General features: G+C 49.6%; 11 protein-coding genes across 11 annotated transcripts; 4 read left to right on the top strand and 7 right to left on the bottom strand.

Moving 5' to 3' along the window:
* Positions 1-23: 23 nt before the first annotated feature.
* On the top strand, positions 24-2,095 carry PV10_04572 (uncharacterized protein). The gene is made up of 3 exons (XM_016369141.1): positions 24-594; positions 647-711; positions 758-2,095. The coding sequence occupies exons 1-3, from the start codon at positions 426-428 to the stop codon at positions 1,835-1,837; spliced, it is 1,314 nt and encodes a 437-aa protein (XP_016224929.1). The 5' UTR covers positions 24-425; the 3' UTR covers positions 1,838-2,095.
* Positions 2,064-4,045, bottom strand: PV10_04571 (uncharacterized protein). The gene has a single exon (XM_016369140.1). It carries the CDS (start codon positions 3,503-3,505, stop codon positions 2,261-2,263), a length of 1,245 nt encoding a protein of 414 aa, XP_016224928.1. The 5' UTR covers positions 3,506-4,045; the 3' UTR covers positions 2,064-2,260.
* Positions 4,046-4,346: 301 nt separating this feature from the next.
* Positions 4,347-6,325, top strand: PV10_04570 (uncharacterized protein). Its single transcript, XM_016369139.1, has 2 exons — positions 4,347-4,620; positions 4,686-6,325. The coding sequence occupies exons 1-2, from the start codon at positions 4,497-4,499 to the stop codon at positions 5,828-5,830; spliced, it is 1,269 nt and encodes a 422-aa protein (XP_016224927.1). The 5' UTR covers positions 4,347-4,496; the 3' UTR covers positions 5,831-6,325.
* Positions 4,888-6,373, bottom strand: PV10_04569 (uncharacterized protein). The gene has a single exon (XM_016369138.1). The coding sequence runs from the start codon at positions 6,260-6,262 to the stop codon at positions 5,855-5,857; it is 408 nt and encodes a 135-aa protein (XP_016224926.1). The 5' UTR covers positions 6,263-6,373; the 3' UTR covers positions 4,888-5,854.
* A 336-nt stretch (positions 6,374-6,709) lies between these two features.
* Positions 6,710-9,711, top strand: PV10_04568 (uncharacterized protein). Its single transcript, XM_016369137.1, has 4 exons — positions 6,710-7,521; positions 7,572-7,852; positions 7,905-8,006; positions 8,061-9,711. Exons 1-4 carry the CDS (start codon positions 6,823-6,825, stop codon positions 8,479-8,481), a joined length of 1,503 nt encoding a protein of 500 aa, XP_016224925.1. The 5' UTR covers positions 6,710-6,822; the 3' UTR covers positions 8,482-9,711.
* On the bottom strand, positions 8,317-9,905 carry PV10_04567 (uncharacterized protein). Its single transcript, XM_016369136.1, has 4 exons — positions 9,214-9,905; positions 9,019-9,138; positions 8,872-8,967; positions 8,317-8,818 (listed from the first exon to the last, which is right to left on the bottom strand). Exons 1-4 carry the CDS (start codon positions 9,746-9,748, stop codon positions 8,604-8,606), a joined length of 966 nt encoding a protein of 321 aa, XP_016224924.1. The 5' UTR covers positions 9,749-9,905; the 3' UTR covers positions 8,317-8,603.
* A 979-nt stretch (positions 9,906-10,884) lies between these two features.
* Positions 10,885-12,788, bottom strand: PV10_04566 (uncharacterized protein). Its single transcript, XM_016369135.1, has 3 exons — positions 11,420-12,788; positions 11,204-11,348; positions 10,885-11,142 (listed from the first exon to the last, which is right to left on the bottom strand). The coding sequence occupies exons 1-3, from the start codon at positions 12,647-12,649 to the stop codon at positions 11,000-11,002; spliced, it is 1,518 nt and encodes a 505-aa protein (XP_016224923.1). The 5' UTR covers positions 12,650-12,788; the 3' UTR covers positions 10,885-10,999.
* Positions 12,789-13,069: 281 nt separating this feature from the next.
* PV10_04565 (uncharacterized protein) lies at positions 13,070-14,948 on the bottom strand. The gene is made up of 4 exons (XM_016369134.1): positions 14,514-14,948; positions 14,123-14,441; positions 13,896-14,069; positions 13,070-13,841 (listed from the first exon to the last, which is right to left on the bottom strand). The coding sequence occupies exons 1-4, from the start codon at positions 14,667-14,669 to the stop codon at positions 13,210-13,212; spliced, it is 1,281 nt and encodes a 426-aa protein (XP_016224922.1). The 5' UTR covers positions 14,670-14,948; the 3' UTR covers positions 13,070-13,209.
* A 270-nt stretch (positions 14,949-15,218) lies between these two features.
* PV10_04563 (methylmalonate-semialdehyde dehydrogenase (acylating)) lies at positions 15,219-18,055 on the bottom strand. The gene has a single exon (XM_016369132.1). It carries the CDS (start codon positions 17,884-17,886, stop codon positions 16,252-16,254), a length of 1,635 nt encoding a protein of 544 aa, XP_016224920.1. The 5' UTR covers positions 17,887-18,055; the 3' UTR covers positions 15,219-16,251.
* PV10_04564 (uracil phosphoribosyltransferase) lies at positions 15,279-16,232 on the top strand. Its single transcript, XM_016369133.1, has 2 exons — positions 15,279-15,879; positions 15,942-16,232. The coding sequence occupies exons 1-2, from the start codon at positions 15,476-15,478 to the stop codon at positions 16,135-16,137; spliced, it is 600 nt and encodes a 199-aa protein (XP_016224921.1). The 5' UTR covers positions 15,279-15,475; the 3' UTR covers positions 16,138-16,232.
* Positions 18,056-18,231: 176 nt separating the features above from the next.
* PV10_04562 (uncharacterized protein) lies at positions 18,232-19,860 on the bottom strand. Its single transcript, XM_016369131.1, has 4 exons — positions 19,615-19,860; positions 19,059-19,566; positions 18,612-19,004; positions 18,232-18,553 (listed from the first exon to the last, which is right to left on the bottom strand). Exons 1-4 carry the CDS (start codon positions 19,667-19,669, stop codon positions 18,532-18,534), a joined length of 978 nt encoding a protein of 325 aa, XP_016224919.1. The 5' UTR covers positions 19,670-19,860; the 3' UTR covers positions 18,232-18,531.
* Between the last annotated feature and the right edge of the window lie 129 nt (positions 19,861-19,989).

Here is a 19,989-nt window from a genome sequence, read left to right as displayed (position 1 = left end):
CCTGTAACATCTCCTAAATATTAGTCATGTCGAACACCAGGCAGCGTTAGATGATGACTTGCATGTGGAACCAGCTGTTCAATCTGAGTTGCAGCAAATGTTCGAAGGTTAATAAATCGTGAATAGCACGTGGGTTGAGTCAGGAGTGGCATTGTTGCCGATATTCTTTTGCTATTTCTTTCCCTCCCTCCTTCCTACCTTCCTTCCCTTTCGCCTTCTTCATCCTCCTTCCTCTAACTGCGAATGACTTTGACTTTCTTCTCAGTTCTCTGCCCTTTTCTTTCAACCCTGGTACTTTCTGGCCTTTGACAAAGTCCTCTCATTCGAGTTCGCTGTCGAGGCCTCTACTATCATCACTCTCCAGCACCTTACTTCCTTCCTTCATCCCTCACATCTAATCTACACCACACAACTCTATCGCCATTATGTCGGTGCCTTGCACTTTCAAATCCTGTCCTCGAACCTTCAAGACTGAAAAGCAGATGAAAACTCACAAGATCTATGACCCCCAACATTCATATTGCAAATGCTGCGATGAGGATTTCGAAGATGATCTGGGTCTCTTCATTCATCAGCTAGGAAGCTCCAATCATAGTAAGTCCCCAATCTGCTCCTGTTGTCTGTAATTTCAATCTGATTCTCATAGTCGTGTGCCCCGTCGATGCTCTAGAGTTCAGAAGCTCGGCCGCCAGGGACATTCATTTTGAACAAGTAAGCTTCCTTGTCGAGTTACCCATCAGCCCTAACCACTCGACAGTGCCACCCTCAGAAGCAGAGTCTCAACTGTGCCGGATGTGAAGGTCTCTTCACCTCAGCAAGCTCTCTAGTGCGTCACATTGAAAAAGATGAATGTTCTGTCATTCGATCAACAGAATACCACCTTCAACGAGTCGATCGTCAGCTTGACAAGGAAGCCTGGGAATCTGAGGCCAAGGGTTCCAACTTTCCGTCGGCTGACTCAATCATAACTTCTCCTCCTATCTCTAAACCTACCACCAGCTTCCTAAAGCCAGATCTCTCTGTCCCACTCGGCGGACCTATCCCCAACTCTCCGATTGAGCAATTCCCTCACCTGCCCGATCTACGTCAATCACGGGCCCCTTCTGGGGCTGTATCTTCGATCCGCCAGTCAAAGACTGATCTACTTGATCTCACGGAGCCTGAAGCACGTATGGGTCGACTAAAACTCTCGCACCATTCGTGGAGTAAAGACGGCACGTACCACTGTGATGACGAGCCACAATCGCATGTCACAGACGATAGGGTCCATTACTGGCTCAAAGCTCAAGATGACAACTTCAGCCCAGCCGAAGATGCTCCAAGCAGACCTCATACCGAGTCGAGTGAAAGTCCAGGTGGTATGAGCTCCATCACAAAAAAGCAAAACTACGTACCTCCCTCAATCAGGTCCAGACAACCAGTTCAGCATGAAGACATCAATCACATCCAGCTACAATCCGTGACAAATCAGTCGGTCATTTCCTCTCCCTCTCTCGATGCTGAGCGCTTTTGGGACCCCTGGCGGGAAGAATTCGTCTGCACCGCCCACGGTTGCCATGGGCAAGGCTTTAAAACCCATCAAGAGTTCCAGCAACACAAGCTATCTTCTATTCATACTGGCGGCCAGGTCGTCTGTCCAGGCTGTCTCAAGTGGTTTAAAACTCAGGCTGGATTTTTGGCCCATGCTGCCACTAGGAATAGGAAGTGTAAGGTGAAGGAGAGTTTTCATTTCAATACGGTGGTTCGAGAACAAACGGGGGGCATGCTTGGAGCAGAGGGCTTCATGGAAGATGGCGTCACTCCCCGATTCACAGCACAGAAACTCCAGGATTGGTAGAAGGGTAATTGTCATTCATGCATAGAAACAGTGCAGCGCTGACAGAGGCCACGACTAAGAATGACGACGATGACGACGGCGACGATATTTGAACGAATGGAGAGGACTGACAGCGACACCGATCTGCTGAAATGCCACATAGTCCTTATCATATTGGGGAGTTTGCAATGACTGGCTTGAGCTATCGAGCAAGCTCAAACCGCGGAATTTGAGGCATATTCTCAGTTTCAGTCAAGTTACAATTAACAGAGCGTTGATCTAATTCGTAAAGTTATATTCAAGGAGGTGCTTTGGATCTTTCTTGCGAACTACTGAGTATAGATCCAACCCAAGAACAGCAGTAACATGAATTGGCATTTCAATTGCAAGGAACTCTACACAATGATACAATAGACACAAGCACTATCACTACGAGTTGAAAGATCACAATCGACTCGTGAAACCATCACGATCAATCTTGGCCAGATATTCCCGAGAAATATCTTGCACCTTCGTAACACCAGCCAAACCCATACACAAACGGAATTCATCAATCAAGAGACGCAAACACAACTCGACGCCCTGCTGGCCCTTATATGCCAACCCCCAGAGCACCGGCCTCCCAATCCAACAAAAGTCCGCTCCCAAAGCCAGCGCCTTGAAAACATCTGTTCCATGACGAATCCCCCCGTCGACATGGACAGGAATACGTTTCTTAACGGCAGCCACAACTTCAGGTAAGGCATCAAGTGTCGCCAACGCCCCGTTGAGTTGTCGTCCGCCATGGTTCGACACCACAATACCGTCGACTTTGTGTTTAATGGCGAGTTCAGCATCTTCACCTGTAGCGACGCCTTTGACCCATACTTCCATGGGTGCGGCTTCTTGTTTGAGCCAGGGAATTGATTCTTCCCAGCTTAACGTGGGATTTGCCGCGTGTGTGTGGAATGTGATTGGTCCGGTGGGAAGAGTTCGTTTGTCGCCATCTTGAGAGGCGGGCTTTGAGGAGCGGCGGCGTGGTGCGGGTTTCTTTTCATCGTCTTCGTCTTTGTCTTCGTCCTGTTGAATTGCATGTTCGTTGTCGTCGTCATTTTGAGTGAAATTCGCAATTTTCAGATTCGATGGTAATTTGAATTGGTTACGGATCTCGAGATTACGTCGTCCAATCATGGGTGTGTCCACGGTGAGGAGAACAGCTTTGTACCCGGCCTTTTTGGCTCGTTGGATCATTTTTCGCGAATGTTCTTTTTCCTCGAAGAGATAGAGTTGGAGGACGTTGGGGATATCGCCGCTGGCTTGTCGTACGTCTTCGAGTGTAGTGGTTGAGAAGGAACTGAGACCCATGATGATGCCTTTGGCGGCACAGGCTCGAGCCGTGGCTAGTTCGCCATCAGGATGTGCTAGACATTGCATCGCCGCGGGAGCTACGCCCATGGGGATGGTGTTGCGGTGTCCGAATACGGTGACCGATGGGTCGATCATGGAGATGTCGCGAAGTACTCGTGGCCGGATACGGTATTTGTTGTATGCGGTCATGTTCTCCTGTAGTGTGGTGTTGGAGTCGGCGCCTTCATTGTAATAGTCGCGGGTTTGCTTGTCCATGCGATCTCGGGCTAGGACTTCGAGTTCGCGAATGGAGAGGCAGTTGAGGTCGTGGTCGGTGGGTTTTTCGGATGCTGGTGGAGCCATGATGGAGTGGACTTGCAAGGAATTGCAAGCAAATAGATGGATTTGTTCTTGATATGGTGCTGGATTTCAATTGTTTGTCCCCTTGTTGTGACCTGTATTGGTCTGATGAAGCAATATTGCGAATACTTATATCTAGGACCGTACCCGATATTCTGTATATCACATTCACTCTGACCGTAGCCGATGGGTTGGTCGGTAACAGTATAGTTGGTGAGCCAGGAGGCAGAATTGGGTGTGTTTAGAGTTTCCGGTAAGAAAGCCGGGAACCTGGGGTTTGCCCGTATAGGAATGAAACAACGAGGGGCAGGACCGCCAGATTTGACTAGTTAGAAGTTGGGGGTCTATTTGGCCTTTATCAAGGTGAGAAGGCCAGACGTAGAGGATAAATGGCCGTGAAGTCCAAGGGGAGAAAGCCCGAATTGTAGAAAATGTTGACGTGCTGGTGGAAGTGGTGGATCCGCGATGTCGGAGCTGAAGAAATACGAATCAAATTGGACAGCAGGAAATGAAAACAGAATAGACGAATAATGGAGGGGAAAAGAATCAACGTGTAGAAGATAGCATACCTAGGTTCATATCTTTGATCTCCAAGAAACTTACCTGTATTTGTTTGTCGGTAGCTTGCCTCTATGGACAGCTTCATGACGATAGTTGATCAGATCAGAGATGGGGAATGCAAGCAAGGGTTCAGACTGGAGTGACTGTGACGTCGTTGAGGCGTCGACATAAACGGAATAGCGTTATAATTGAACTACGGAGGATCATATATGCTGCAGACGACTTGACGACGATGTCAGTAAACAGACTTGCAATGCAACATCAAATGCAAGCTACTTGTCAGCAGGAGTCAGAGGACTAGCTATAGTCCTTATCAAAATTCCCTGTCGCCTAGCTGTGGTTCACATTGCCCTGATTCTCCGAACTTCAAAACTGGCCATGTCACCACCTTAGGTCGAATACTCATGTGCAGTCAGAGGTTGTCATCTTCAACATGAGCAACCTTACATCCACGATTCAAGACCTGGCCTCGAATCCAAAGCACACGAGATGGATTGGACCTCTGATCATAGCCGGTGAAGCTGCGCTATGTGCCTTGATCATTTGGAACGTACCTTGTATGCGCATTAGCCGCCTCCTCCATGCTGTCATCTTCCATGTTCGAACCGCTGACATCCATTAGATACCGAAATTGACTGGTCCACCTACATGACCCAGATCCATACATTTCTTAACGGAGAGAGAAACTATGCCAAAATTACCGGTCCGACTGGGCCCTTGGTCTACCCAGGTCTTCACGTCTTCCTCTATTCCCTACTCTGGCGTTTGACCGACGCAGGCGAAAACATCTTCAAGGCCCAGGTCATCTTTGCTGGACTATACCTTGTCACTCTGGCAATTGTCATTGCCTGTTACAGGAGAGTAGGAGCACCTCCGTGGCTGTTGGTGCCACTCGCCTTGAGCAAGAGACTGCATTCTATATTCCTTCTACGATTGTTCAATGATGCGTGGGTGGCCCTGGCCTTCTGGGCCACCATCTATTTCTTACAACGGCGGAGATGGCAAGATGCAGCAATTGCTTGGAGCTGTGGTCTTACAATAAAAATGACCATGCTCTTGACAGCGCCCGCACTCGCCGTGATACTGCTTCAAGCACAAGGAATTGTCGGAGCCATCTTCTCCGGCGTTTCGATTTTGGTCATTGGCTATTTTGTCTCCGCACCCTTCGTCGCCACCGACTACCAGGCCTATTTTGCGCGAGCATTCGACTTTGGGAGACAATTTCTCTTCAAGTGGACCGTGAACTGGAGGTTTGTCGACGAGGCAACGTTCTTGTCAAAGGGCTTTGCCATCAGTCTCCTCATTGTCCATGTATCATTACTAGTGGTGTTCATCCAGCTCAAATGGACCAAACCAGCTGCATCGAACCCTCCAGACTTCTTCAAGCGATATCTGGGCATCTCGAACTCAACCGATCGAGAATTGATCTCGAAAAGGATCACACCGACATTCGTGATGGATACTATGACTGCGAGTATGGTCATAGGCTTGTTGTGTGCCCGGAGTTTGCATTATCAATTCTTTGCATACCTCGGCTGGACCTCTCCGTATATTCTTTGGAGGTTCGGTGGCAGCCCGTCGGTCGTCCTGTTAGGATGGGCAGTGCAGGAGTATGCGTGGCTCGTGTTCCCTGGCACGAACTTGAGTTCCGCCTTGGTAGTGTCATCGCTGACGCTTCAAGTGGCATGTGCCCTCATTGCTCCTCCAGTCGACCATATTCGCCCACCTGCGAGGGATGTGAGCAAGGCCGAAGTAAAAAGGACATGATCGACTGAGGCAGTAGCGTCGTGATCAAGTAGTATCCTCTTCACTGTCACTTGGTGGCATCTTGCCAACATTGGATTCTTCCTCATCGCTGTCTACAGGCACAGCCTTCTTGACAAATTGTGGTGGCCAGTATGGTTGTTTTCTCCACATCTTTTCATCACTGGCAATATTGATGATGTCTCCCTGGATCTTGTTTTCTCGATCATCAGTGTTGGAGGTGTCGATGAGAACATAGCCACCTCGCTTGATCCAAACTGTGGCTCGGAACTTGGAGTCGAGTTCGACTAGAAGGGTTTGGGACTCGGGAGTTTGCACCGTGTAGAGGTCCTTGCCATTAGCTTTGATAACGCGAGCGATGCTTTGACTTTGTGTCAAGGTGTCTGGAGGGGTCAGGGTTTCCGCGACGGTATTTCTAAGCCTGCGCCGCGACATGGCTCATGAAATAGGCAGATACAGGGTCTAGACGTCAGTCATGATATAGTAACGAGGAGAGGCACACCAGGACACCAAAAATTAGCTGCAGGGCGTTGATCATACTTCGTGCCTCCCCAATTATTGTTACTGCGTGACTTCCCTATCTGTTGCGTTTGTGCCAAGATGATACCAGTCCCAGTCAGGAAAGCCGCCCGGAGTCCTCCATCTCAAACCCAAGTCAAAGGAAGTCACGGTCCGAAGTCCTTTCATGTCCATTTATCATCAAATGTTGGGGATTTTACTCATCCTTACCTTTTGACGATCCACATCTGTCTGGCTCAGGCAAATCATATCTTAGACCTATTTTATGTGACGCTGAAGACCCTAATGCAACAATGCAGAATTTAAACATGCTTTTCCCATCAGGCTCGTGCTCGCCTGGCTACATTGACATGTGAATGACTCCTCAGATAAGTACAAGATCAGGCACTTAACAGTATCTCTTCCCAGACGCTCCATAATTGCATTCTTCCATGGACGACGTTTCTTGCCTCATGTGATTTCTATCCTCTTCAATCATGTCTGCTCCAGTCTTTGGAGCTTTCATCACCCATGAAAGTACTCCTGCCCCTGTTCTCCCTGTCCTTCACCGAGACCAGATCACCAGTGCAGCTCCAACGCAATACGAGCTAGACGACTTGAGGTGGGGCGAACGACTGAATGGGCCTAAAGATCGCTTTATTGGCGAGCAACCAGATGCCATCTCATCGATCCCTCCCACTCCAGGAGAACTGGAATCAAGCCAGCCCCCAACTCCCAAACAAGATCAAGCCGTCGATGCTGTGGTCATCCAGTCTGCCTGGAACCCTCCAAAGAACAAATGGAGATTGGCATCTGCTGGACTTATGTTTTTGACCATGGGCCTCAATGACGCCGCGACAGGAGCCTTGATTCCATATCTTGAAACTGAATATCATATTGGATACGCTGTCGTGTCTTTGATTTTTGTGACCAATGCCCTTGGTTTCATCTCCATGGCGCCCCTAGCCCAGACAATCGAGGCTAGCTTCGGAAGGAGTTGGTCATATGTCCTCTCGACGTCGCTCATGAGCTTGGGGTATGTTGCTCTGGTTTGCACTCCTCCCTTCCCAGTTGTCATCATGAGCTTCTACTTCATTGGCTTGGGCATGGCTATGTTTTTGAGCATGACCAACGTCTTCATCGTGAATCTTTTGAATGGTACCGTGATTCTCGGTTTTATGCATGGATTGTATGGAGTAAGCGAACTCGTCTCCTTGCTGTTTGCTTTGCATCCTAACATTATCAGCTTGGTGGTGTCATCTCTCCTCTTATGGCAACTGCAATGGTCTCTCGTGGCATCCAGTGGTCTCGATTCTATCTCATACCACTGTCGATTACTGTGACTTCGATTTTCTGCATAGGTTGGGCGTTTCGAGGGTTTGAAAATGATGCTGCCACTCAACTACTCACGTCGCTCGAGAGAACTGCATCACGGCAAGCAGCCGCTGCTGGAGAGCCGACAAAACTTCAGATTCTCAAAAGGGCTCTCAGACAGAAACCTACCATTCTTGGGGCCATTTTCATCTTGTAAGTGCATCCTCCTGGAAAACACAACCTGATGCTAATTGACCCGTTCAAGCTTCTATCAAGGGGCTGAAGTGGCTATTTCCGGTTGGGTCATTTCTTACTTGATCACATACCGACAGGGAGATCCTGCCCAAGTGGGCAATGTGACGAGCGGGTGAGTTGATGCTACCTTGGGCCCAGAGGTATCAGAGCTAACAGTAGTGGACAGGTTCTGGGGTGGCATTACTGTCGGCCGCTTTGTGCTCACACACTTTGCTCACAAACTAGGGGAGAAACGAGCCGTGTTTGGTCTAATATGCGGTGCGGCTGTCTTTCAACTCTTGGTTTGGGTGGTGCCCAACATCATTGGCAATGCCGTGGCAGAATCGATCGTGGGACTGTTCCTCGGTCCTGTCTACCCCTGTGCCACTGCTGTCGTCTCAAGACTGCTACCTCGGAACATCCAAATCAGTGCACTATCGATTGTCACATCCATGGGTTCATCTGGAGGCGCATTGGTTCCTTTCATCACCGGTCTAATGGCTCAAAAATTGGGTACAGTGGTCCTGCACCCGATCGTATTAATATCTTTTGCTTTCATGACCTTGACGTGGGCGCTCTTGCCACGCATTGGGAAGAGAAGCGAATGATCAGGCTTTGGCTTGGGTAGTCAACGACGTCAGATGGCTTGTCCATGCGCTTCTCTCACTACGGACCTGATACTCGACACAACTATTGATTCTTTTGCAGTCACCTGCTTCCCAAGAGGCTCTCAGTAGCTGTTGCCATACCGGGCACGAAGGTGGTCCTCGGCTCTAATAGGCTCATGTCGCGGCTTTTCTCCTGGCTGCAGGCATGTTGGGATGCATTCAATCAGTTGGTGTCCCAACCCTTCGTTGAAAAAGGCAACAGAATATCGGTCCTTGGTGGAGACGGGCGAGATGACCCTATGAAGAGTTGAAGTATACATATTATTGGTCCATCGTTCTAGAGGCTGTCAGCGCATCAATGTCATGGAAACCGAGGAGTGGAAGCCTTACCCATCATATCTCCAATGTTGACCACAAATGCGTCTTTAATGGGAGTTACCTGGTGCCATGTTTCTGAAGGTTTATGGAAAACTTCAAGGCCACCGACTTGCAGTATGTTAGTGATGGAAGATACGTCCAAGATTGAATAGTACTCACTATCATCTTGCATCAGCAAAGTCAAAGCGCCGAAGTCTGTGTGTGCACCAATGCCCCTTGACTTGTTGGCCATCTCTGGCGTTGTTGGAGGATATCGATGAGCGCGACACATGGAAATCGCTAGGTTCGAATTAGTGGCTATCACAATAAAGCGCAACGCAGGTCCTGCCGGACAGAACAAGACAAGATACTCACAGTCTTTACTACCCACAAACTCATCAAAATATGTCTCCTCCAAATTTAGACTCAAGGCCATCAACCGAAACATGGTTTTACTCAAATTGAGAATCTCCTCAAAGTAAGCCGTATAAACTTGTCGTAAGCCTGGCGCATCTTCCTCTGCTGGCCACTGATTTGGCCCTTGCAGGAAAAGCGCATCGGCAGGAAAGTCAGGTCCAATCATGAAGCCTTCCTTTTGATCTGAGAACCCGCCTTCGAGTTTCTGCTCTCCGACAGTTTCATACCCGCGAAGACATTTGGATTGGCTACGATGAAGGGCTTGTTTGGTGGATGCGGGAAGAGCAAAAAATTGCGACAACTTGGAGAGAAGCTCGGCGCGCAGCGACGCGGGGACTTGGTGGCCTGTAATTTGGAAGAATCCCGGTGCCATACAGGCGGAGCGGAGCTCGCTGGCAATCTTTTTGGCTTGTGTGGCATCGCCGGCGAGGTAGCCGGAAATGTCGATCAAGGGGATTTGAAGGTTGCTAGGTGCCTCGGCGAGTGAGCCCATGATTGATGTTAACGATATGACGGATAAATAGATTGGTAGATGGTGATGCGATATTTGATATTCTTATTTCTCCCCGAATATTGGGATGGTCACGTTTGATGATGTCTGCTGGGGGGGTTGGTAGAGTTGAAGTTCACGTTTATCCACTTGGGCCTGGAGAAAAATATAGACTGACATTAATGGTGCCGTAGTCGGCCAATACTATAAAAATGCCTAGCTTCGACAAGACCTTGGGTCCTTGACAATCGATTTCTTCCATCCAAGTCCAACAAGAGGCCACCCACCCATAGTCGTACATACATCACGATTGAGACCGGGCTAGATCAGACCACAGACAATCACGAAATCAGGATACCATATCACATGAGCGCCTGTTACCGAATGCTAATCAATCGGCCAAAGACAACACACGCAACGCACGGTGATACTGGGGAAACTCTACCTCGGATATCCATACTTTATTTATTGTTTCAGTTCTCCACGAAACAGGAACTCCATACGTAGAGTGGTTTGTACAAAACTCACGTGGCATGCGGAGAAACACGTCTAGACTCTTACATACTACTCCGTACCTGATCGATATGGCAAAAGAATATTCCGATGGTGGAAAGGTCTTCCAATAGAGGAAATCCTGGTATCTGTGCTTGAAGCTTATCTGTGGCCAATCAACACGTGAGATAACGTCTGTGATAACGACGCCAGATAAAGATAAGCTGGTGGACGGATTCTTGTTATCGAGACTTGGGATTCGTCAATGGGACTGCAACGCTAGGCTGTTCTTGCAAAAGGTAAACATTTCACATCCACTGCGTTTTGGGTCCTTGTATGAGTAGGTGAGTAGGGAGTCGGTGGGTGCAGTTTTGGGCAAGGTGATTGCTTCGGGGAATACGGAGTAGTGAGGAGGAAGTAAAGGAGGTGGTGAAGAGCTGATGAAGAGCTGCAGGTGGTTCCGAGTAAAAGGTACGGAGTAGTTGGGTTTGCGGCTAAGGGTATATCCGCATTTAAGGATGGAGGGGGAGGGATGTGGGATGTGAGATGTGGGCAGGTTGCTTACAAGCAGCCACCAACATCAACATATTGAAAGGTGCACACACCCGCGAAACCAGGATAGAAGCATGAAAATGAAATAGTTCTAGTTATTAACTTAAATGCCAACAATATGCAATTTCAACCTGATATGATGATATAGTGCGTATATACAGTAATAATGCCACTCATCAAGATTTCTTTCCTCTTCCTTCTTCAAATTCCTCAATGAGTCGCATCTTCCCAACCTTGCCACCCTCTCCCTTCGACTTTCTTCAACTCCTCCTCTGTATATGTCGCGCCAGTAGTAAAGTAACCGGCGTTGATCTTGGCGTCAATCTCCACTCTTGAATCTGCGGGAATCATTTCTGAGAGAGGTGTTAGTCGAGGCTAATGGCAGAAGGAAGGATAGGTGTAGTTTTGACTTACCATCGGGAATGGGGATTCGTTCGTAGATGGGGATACCTTGCTCAACAATGGCATCGTGTTTCATGTTGGACATGGACAGCATTCGGTCGATCTTGGTGATGCCTAGCCAGTGGAGGATATCGGGCATCAAAGCTTGGAATCGCATCTAGTAGGGGATATGGTGTTAGTTGAAGGGTCTGGTGATAGTTTGGGGACGGAGGAAAGGATTCAACTTACATCTCGCACACCAGCGACATTCTCAGTCCTTTGGAAGTACTTGTCGGCAGTGTCACCACCTCGTTTCCGTGCGTTGTACACGAGGTACTTGACAACCTCTCCGAGAGCGCGACCTTCCTTTCTGAAGTAGATGACCACACCAGAGCCGCCGTTCTGAGCTTCCTTGATAGCCTCCTCGATACCGAATGCGAGATAAGGTCTACAGGTACAGATGTCGGACTGGAAGACGTCGGAACCGTTGCACTCGTCGTGTATCCGCAGGGCCAGCTTAGCATTAGGGTCTGAAACCTTTTCGGGAGGGCCGAAGATGTAGACGGTCAGACCGCCGATGGGGGGCAAGAAGACGTTAAGGTCGGTTCGGGTGATGAGTTCAGGATAGCTGCCACCGGTGTGTTCGAACAGGGCCCTCCGCAGCGTCGACTCCTCGACGCCAAATCGCTCTGCCACACCAGGGAGATACCACACGGGCTCGACAGCGACCTTGGTGACACGAACGTCTCCAGCTTGGTTCAAGACCACACTGCCATCGACGCTGACTCGTCCATGTCGCAGCGACTCGGAGATTTCCGACACTCTCATGGTAGCTCTGGTGACGGCAATGGTTGGTCGCACATCAAGGCCCTCGTCCATGTATTTACCGAAGTGCTTGACGACGTCGTTGCCAAATGGATCCATCGACACGATCTTCTTCGGGTCGCCCCAAGCCGGTTGTTGAGGAAAGTCAAAGGTTGGTTGTGTGTTGGTGAAGTTGGGTCGGAAGTCTCGTGCCAGGTCGCCCGCGGCGATGGCCAACGCATTGTAGAATGAGTATGAGCCGCCGTGCGCGCCAATGGCATTGCGTCGCTTGAAGCTCTCGTCGCTGCGTGACACGATGATGGGCCCTCGCTCTTGAGGGTCTGCAGCGCCCCATTCCAAACTAATTGGGTCTGCGACACTCTGGCCTGGGTACGTCGTCAGTACGATTCGGTTGTTGTATCTCGAAGACACAACGCTCGAATTGCTGCTGCTGGTTTTCCTTGACAGAACGCCATTGGGACGTTGTTTCTGCTGGAGCTGTTGTTGTTGCTGTTGCTGTTGCTGTTGCTGCTCGTCTTGTTCCTCGAGGATGGCGGAAGGCATGTTGGCGAATTTGGCTCTTTTGCTGGGAGGTTCGGTGACAGCAGGGTTCTCGGCAAGAGTCAGATGGGATATTGGTTGGTCGCCCATGGTTTTGCAGAAGACGATGGACATAAAAAGGATTCTCTACTTCCAAGGTTCTAGCAGGCTTGTCACTCCACGTGATGCAGACTTTGACAATCGATCGCCAATCATTCCGATAGTCGTGTAGCAATGGATCTCTCCGTCATGATCTCTCTGGTCTAGGGTTACGCTCAACTGCGATACCCAGGAACAGAGAGATATGAGACGAGCTATCTATGATACAGGGTCAGGTTCGCCTGTGGGGAGCACCGCAAGCCCCCCGCTCTGCGTCCAGGGTACTTTGGCCAATGGTGCGCTTATCATGATAAGGTGATAGGAGCGTGCCTGGAGATTGCATATAGAGGTGGGTCGTGGCGGTCGTGGCCCGCTCACTGCGTCTAAGTAGTCGAGATCCAGGCTTGCATGCGACACCCGCCTTAATTTAGCTTCGAGTGTAAGTAGATTCCGTTAGGGGTTTCAACGAGTATTTGCAGCCTCGGTAATCGATGCAGCGGTTGTTTAGATTCTAGAAATGCTACAGAATGTGTATCATGTCGCCAGGGTGCTAGCCAGCCATGGGTCCAACCGTGCCGTAGAACAGTAGCCATGGATTAGAACAAAGTCCCATCCCCGTCAATGAGAATAGGGCTGGACATGGTCTCAGGTCTCTTCGCCTTGGCCAATTCCCGTCCTGCTTTCCAACTTCCAGCCTCGAGCATCTGAGCCATCGAGAGGCTAATGCCCTGTTTGGCAAACTTTCCCGCCACAAGACCATGCAGCCGATCCAGGAGAGCGACGGTCAAGGCGCGCCATTCCACAATCACGTCAGAAGTGTCGCCATAGATTGGTAGATCTTGACCGGAGGCTTTTTGCCCTGCAGCCAGCGTCTCTGGCTTGAGCTGTAGAACCTCCAAGTCGACGAACAATCCTCCATTTCGGTACTCCGGTAGACCTGTACCGGACTCCATCTCTGTCCACTTTAGGCCTAGTACCCTCTCAAACGGTACTGAAAGTGAGTATGCAAGCCATTGCGTAAGCTTGTGGAATGGTTGGATGGTACTGATGGTGCCTGCTGTCTCTGTTGATTGCGCCGCAAGGGCTTGCAATGGCCACGCGTCTCCAATTGGCCGTCCATTGACATGGGTACGTGATTTTGGCCATGCAGGGATGAGCAGCGATTGGAGGACACTCCATAGCTGAGAATATTTGAGGATACCTCCTTCAGAAGAGGAAAGAAGGTAGTCTGATCCAAATTAGTTGTCTGTGAGATATTGCTGTCACCAGTAGTGGTACGCACCAACGAGGTTTCCAGGTCTGCCTTGTTCGCCAAACACCTTTGGCAACTGCAGCAAAGAATTCCCTACCTCCCGAAGTAGTTGCACACGCGCTTCGACACCAATCATGGGGTTGCTCTCTGAGATCTGGAAGTGCTTCTTAAATTCAGATGTGCTAAGATCTTTCAGTCCTTGGGCTAGAAATCGAGTCAGCATACATTTCCTCGTTGTCAACTCGTCAGAGACTCACCAGAGACACTGTAGGGCTTTGAGCTGTCAGATGAAAACGCTCCAGCTTTGAACATGTACAGTGAAGCCACTGCTATGCCTTCTGACCGGTTGCTATAGGTGCTGGCGACTGGCTCCAGGAACCGCCATTCGGCACCAGCGCCAGCATCTAGAAGCACCGAAACCACAAAGAGATCAATCAAGATTCTGACTTGCTCGGTTTTGTCGGTTGAACCAGTTTCCTCCAGGAGTGTGGCAACCCTGTCAACGCCGCCAACATTAAAATGCTGCCAACGGCCATGGGGTGGAATTTCGTTATAACGATCAGGTCCAAAATCGCGCTACGTGAAGAAAGGGTCAGTCCGCCCTTCCACTTGTTCCAATCTCACAGTATAGATGGATGTATGGCATACCGATATGAGGTTGCTGACGTAGTCAGCGACAACATCGAGTTTCTTGGGCTCGTAGTTGAAGTGGCTGAGTTTGCCCTTTTCCGCGAGATCAAAGACCACGTTGGCCCTATCCCTCACCGCCGCGAGCGACAACAGGTAATCGATGTCGGAGTCCATTCTGTTGATTCTAGGGGATCAAGTGTTCCAAGCTCAATCAGTGTATTTGATGTAGCGAACAGATTGAGCACTCCTAGACCTGGCGATGCAGGTTGATCAGATTTCACCTTGATGATCCCGCTACAAAGGTGAGATTGCTGGGCGATGTGAGACACCTTGTTGTTCTCTGCTTGGTCAGATTGGATATTTTTGGAGTGTCACTCCAACGGTCGAGTGATCAATTCTGTTTGAGCACTACAACGCGATTCAAGGGATTTTCAAAGGGAGGTTACACCGACGAATCTGACGAGTGAGTCAATTCTCCAATGAAAACAGTCTCCAGTTTGATGGTCGTTGTACAGGCGCCAGTGGATACTCCCGCTGGTGCATGGCCCTTAGCCCCTCCGTTCCCAGTGGTGGGCTTATCGCGCGATAGTCTCCGATTCAATACCCATATTTGTAGGCCCAAGCGGGCGCTTATCATCCAATCCCTAGGGCTAGATAGCGAGACCTTGGAGGGGCACGTTTTCCAAAGGACTGCTACTTTGTTATCGTCCATCATCCAGGATAGTGGGAACAACTGCTAGTTATTGTGCTTCTATCTCTATTCCGACACGTGATATCAATGGTTGTATCCGAGTCCACCATCGGATATGCTGTAGTCACTCGTCCCTCTTAATGTGGATCATGGGAAACCATGAATATCGAATATCCTCAATGCCAGTTTCCATCTCGGTCTCCTAGACACTTTTCTCGACTCTTCATAATTCAACACCATACGAACAACCAACAAAGGAATTCCACACAACGCAAATAATTCTGCAAACATGTCATTCCCCACGACCATTATGTCCGACGCTACATACAGCAAGAAACTCGCTCGGTTAAGAGATCGATCACTAGCCCCGCGTGAAGTGCGCAGCATCACTGCAGAACTCTCGTCAATTCTTGCTGGAACCGCAATTGAGCCTGCTTCACCCACAGAACAAGTCGCAGTCTTCATCGTTCTGCGTTCGGGAATGGCAATGTCGGATGCCTTCCTCAACCAATTCCCTGAAGATGTCAACACCGTGGTGTATCATTTGGGCCTTTTCAGGGATCGCAAGACCTTGCAGCCTGTCGAATACTACAACAAGCTCGGCCCCAAGTCACCAAAGGTCAAACACGGCTACATCTTGGACCCCCTCATGGCCACTGGTGGCACAGCTGAGGCTGCCATCAGCATCGTCAAGTAAGTACATCAGCTGTCACAGCAGAATTCTTTTTGGTGGTACAATGCTGATTTCTTTTCAGGGACTGGGGTCTGGAGAAGATCACATTCGTCTCCATTCTAGCTAGCGAGGCTGGACTGGCCAAGGTCCAGAAGGTGTGGCCAGAAGGTGTTAGAGTGGTGGTAGGCGCGGTGGACAAGGAATTGGACAGCCACGGATATGTGAAGCCTGGTTTGGGGGATATTGGAGACCGACTGTACGGAACTCAACTGTTGTAGTCCTTTGCTTGGGTTAGATGGTCGCCAAGCCCAGTTTAAGCTGCTGTCCATATATGAAGCTCTTGATAGTCAATGATATGTTTTCGCACTACGTATGTGAGTAATGTTGTCATGTCATTGGCGCCAGAGGGAGGTAATGGTCTTGACCATTGTAAAGAATTGCCAGGAATTGCGACCGCATAGCCCATCACCCAGGAATGAATCCTTGTTTGTCGTCCTGGGAATAGCGCCAGAGGGTGCGAGGACGGGAATGTTAATGCCAACCTGACCGACATTTACTTTCCGTTGAAAATTCAGGGCCGCACTGGGGTTCGTAGTAAACAGGGTACATCCATTCCCATATTTGTTTTCGTTGATTGCCTCGATGGCTTCGTCCAGGGTATCCACCTCTAAGCAAACCAGGACTGGTCCAAATAGCTCTTCTTGATAACACTGCATGTATGGTTTGACCTTAGAGATGATTGTGGGGCCCACGAAGTTGCCCTCAGGATATCCGGGGACTGAATAATTTCGTCCGTCTAGTAGGATTTCGGCACCCTCAGCCTCGGCAATGTCAATGGTGGCTTCCACACGTTCTTTTGCGATTGGGGTTATAAGCGGGCCTATTTCAGTGTTTGGATCCAGCCCACACCCAACTTTGAGTGATTGCGCCACTGTAGCAAGTTCGTTGAGCCATTCTTTGGTCTCACCAACGCAGATCAAGACACTCAATGCCATGCACCGTTGGCCGGCAGAACCAAATGCACTGCCAGCAATGGCATAGAGGGTCTGTCCTTTGACCGCGTCTCCTAGGACGACTCCGTGATTTTTCCCGCTTGACTCGACCTGCACTCGCTTCCTGGTGGCTTTAGCATGTTCGTAGACCCTCTCGCCCACAATTTCGGAACCGACGAAGGACACGACACTGACCGCGGGCTGGGCGAGCAACTTATCAACCGTGCCTGCAGAGCCGTGAACGATGTTGAAAACTCCAGGCGGGAAGCCGGCCTGAACAAAACATTCTCCAAGGATGTTAGCCGTCAGGGGCGCCTTCTCCGACGGCTTGAGGATGACGGTGTTGCCGGTGATGAGTGCGTTTGGAATGGACCACAGCGGAATCATAAAAGGGAAGTTGAAGGGTGTGATTGAGACGCAAACACCAAAGGGTTCGTAGACGGTGTAGGTATCGGCAGATTGATTGCTCCAATGGGTTCCGTTCATTTGAGCCGAGACCGAGCAAGCAGTGTCGACAGCATCGATTCCTCGCTCAAATTCTGACTCGGCATCTCTGGCGGTCTTTCCGACCTCGGTTTGAAGCGAATATTTGATGGCTGCAGCGTTTTGATGAAGAATATTGAGAAGCGATAAAAGGCATGCTTTTCGCCTCGTCATGGACTGGGCAGCCCAAGCCGGTTGAGCAGTTAGAGCGGCATTGACAGCGTTCTGGACATCGATCTGAGTTGAGTCGGGAACGCGAGCCAGAAACCTCTGAGTTGCGGGATCCAAGACCTTTGTCCAGGTGCGCGATTTAGAGATGCTGAGTTCGTTGTTGACGAGATTCTGGACTACGGCGGGCACTTGTACCGTGCTATTGTTCCTTGACAATGAAGGCGGCTGTTGTATCTCTGGGGAGGATGGCATTGGTATCGAATCGTTTCTGCGAACCCGCTTAGCGCAAGGGAGGGGCAGGTCAGTCTCTCCAGTGCTGAGAATCTCTTGGAGAGAAGGCTCGAGAAAAGTTGGGGTTGTATGAGACTGCCGCCGCTGCATTGGAACAAAAGCTCTTCATTGATGTGAATGCGATTCAGATGATACAGAACGTTGGCTTAGACGGCGCATAAGCAGTTGGAGCACAACATCAAGACACCCTACGTGTAATTCGAGGTTCGGAAAGTAAAAAACCCGGAAGGGCTCGAATGTACAATTGTGGTTAGGTAAGAAGAAAGAAACGAAGGTGATGGATGTCCCCGGTCTGGGCAGCAGTGGCCTCTTTCTAGGGGACTCGCCGTTACCTAATTGTCTCGCAACTCAATAAAGGGACCCGCTTCGGCCGAGGGGCGCTCGGCCCTTGAACTTTGAAGCCTGCCGTAGCCTACAATTGACTATGACGAAGCCTGAAAATTGATTCCTCAATATTGAGATACTTGAGACGAGCTTCTGTATAGAGAAGATTATTGCCTCTTTAAGAGTCGTTCCTTCCTGTCGCAAAGTTGCTCCTTCCAGACTGGGAATTCCCACTCGGACGATAGAGGAAGGTGCGAAGGGTGCGAGCTTGCACCCAGGGCAGTCGCAACCCACTGATACTTATTTCTTGTACCAGGCTTCCTCTTATGTGTCCCATCTCTTCTTTTTCTTGTCTCACGAGAGAGTATTTTGGATGGTAATAGCCACTGGCTTCTCGTCTATAGTCCCGGTCTATGAGAATAACTGCGAAATTCTGCATTCAAGGTCAGCCTCGTGCCTCTCATCATCCTACCGTTGCAGGTGATACTTACGATTCACTGTTATGCGTCCGTCTAACTGCCTCAGCTATAATGCCACTGATGTCAATCGTGTGAATTTTGCGACATTGCAGGGCTTCGTCGGATAGAGGTAAGGTGTTTGAGACGACCAACCGGTCCAGCGAGCTCTTCTCTATCCGCTCAATCGCTGGGCCTGTCAAAAAGCCGTGGGTGACAATCGCACAACAGCTTCGAGCCCCATTGTCCATAAGGACCTGTGATGCAAGGGCTAGAGTTCCACAGGTGTCTGCAATGTCATCCACCACAATGGCTGTCTTGCCGGTTACAGACCCAACCAGGATCATGCGGCTGACTTGATTGGCAACTTTGCGCTCTTTGTGAATCAGCGCAAGATCAACCCGAAGCTTGTCTGCAATAATTGCGGCCCTAAGTATGTGTCAGCTACAGCGTCATTATCCACATCCAAGGCCTGATTGTCACCTCTTTGCTCCCCCGGCATCAGGAGAAACGATCACCACATCCTCCAGAGACATCTCTTGTTTAATGTAATCAACCATGGCCGTCTCAGCATAAAGATTGTCAACAGGAATGTTAAAGAAGCCCTGGATTTGCGATGCATGAAGATCCATGGTGATGATGTGGTTGCACCCAGCTGTTTCCAACATATTGGCCACTAATTTGGCAGTGATGGGGGCTCGACTCCGATCTTTCTTGTCTTGTCGTGCATATGGGAAACAAGGCAGCACTGCTGTTATTCGACGCGCTGAAGCAGTCTTGCATGCATTCACAGTGATCAGCAGCTCCATCAGCATGTCATTGACGGGGTCTGATGCGGTTTGTATCACAAAAACATCTCCATCTCGAACTGAGTCTTGAATCACAACAATGGTCTCGCCGTTCGAGAATCGCGACGACACCAGTCCTGGCGATCCATACTTGCTCCCAAGCTTTTTAATCACTTGTTGAGAAAACAATGGATGGCTCCTGCCTTCCTCATGTTAGGTGGCATTCTCAAGGCCCGAGACGAATCACTCACCAGCCAGCACTTGCATTGTCATCTTGGCAGGGAAGAAGTCTGGACTCTCGCGCATTCAGGCTCGTTCTATCAGCCTCGCTGTGAATGAATCTCTGATGAGGTATGACAAAAGTGGACAAGGTCAATTGCTAGGAATTAGAGAGCTCTAGTAGGCAACGTAGAATGCTCGTGGATTTAGCCTGGGTAGCAGTTTCTGGAAGCAGGATGTTCCTTTGAGAGTCCACTTGTAGCAGCAGTAAACATTTGGCCTGGTGGCACTTTGTCATAAAACACCTACCCATATTCTTCCCATTATATTAGATATTGGTCTGGGCCCAATAGTATTTTGCGCTTTAGAAATTTGCTCTACGTGACATCAACGTAAAAAAATATTCG

Source organism: Exophiala mesophila (assembly GCF_000836275.1).
Source record: "Exophiala mesophila strain CBS 40295 unplaced genomic scaffold supercont1.3, whole genome shotgun sequence".
In the NCBI taxonomy this organism is placed as follows: domain Eukaryota; kingdom Fungi; phylum Ascomycota; class Eurotiomycetes; order Chaetothyriales; family Herpotrichiellaceae; genus Exophiala; species Exophiala mesophila.
The sequence above is the reverse complement of the archived record's forward strand: the minus strand, read 5'-3'. Positions and strand labels throughout refer to the sequence as shown.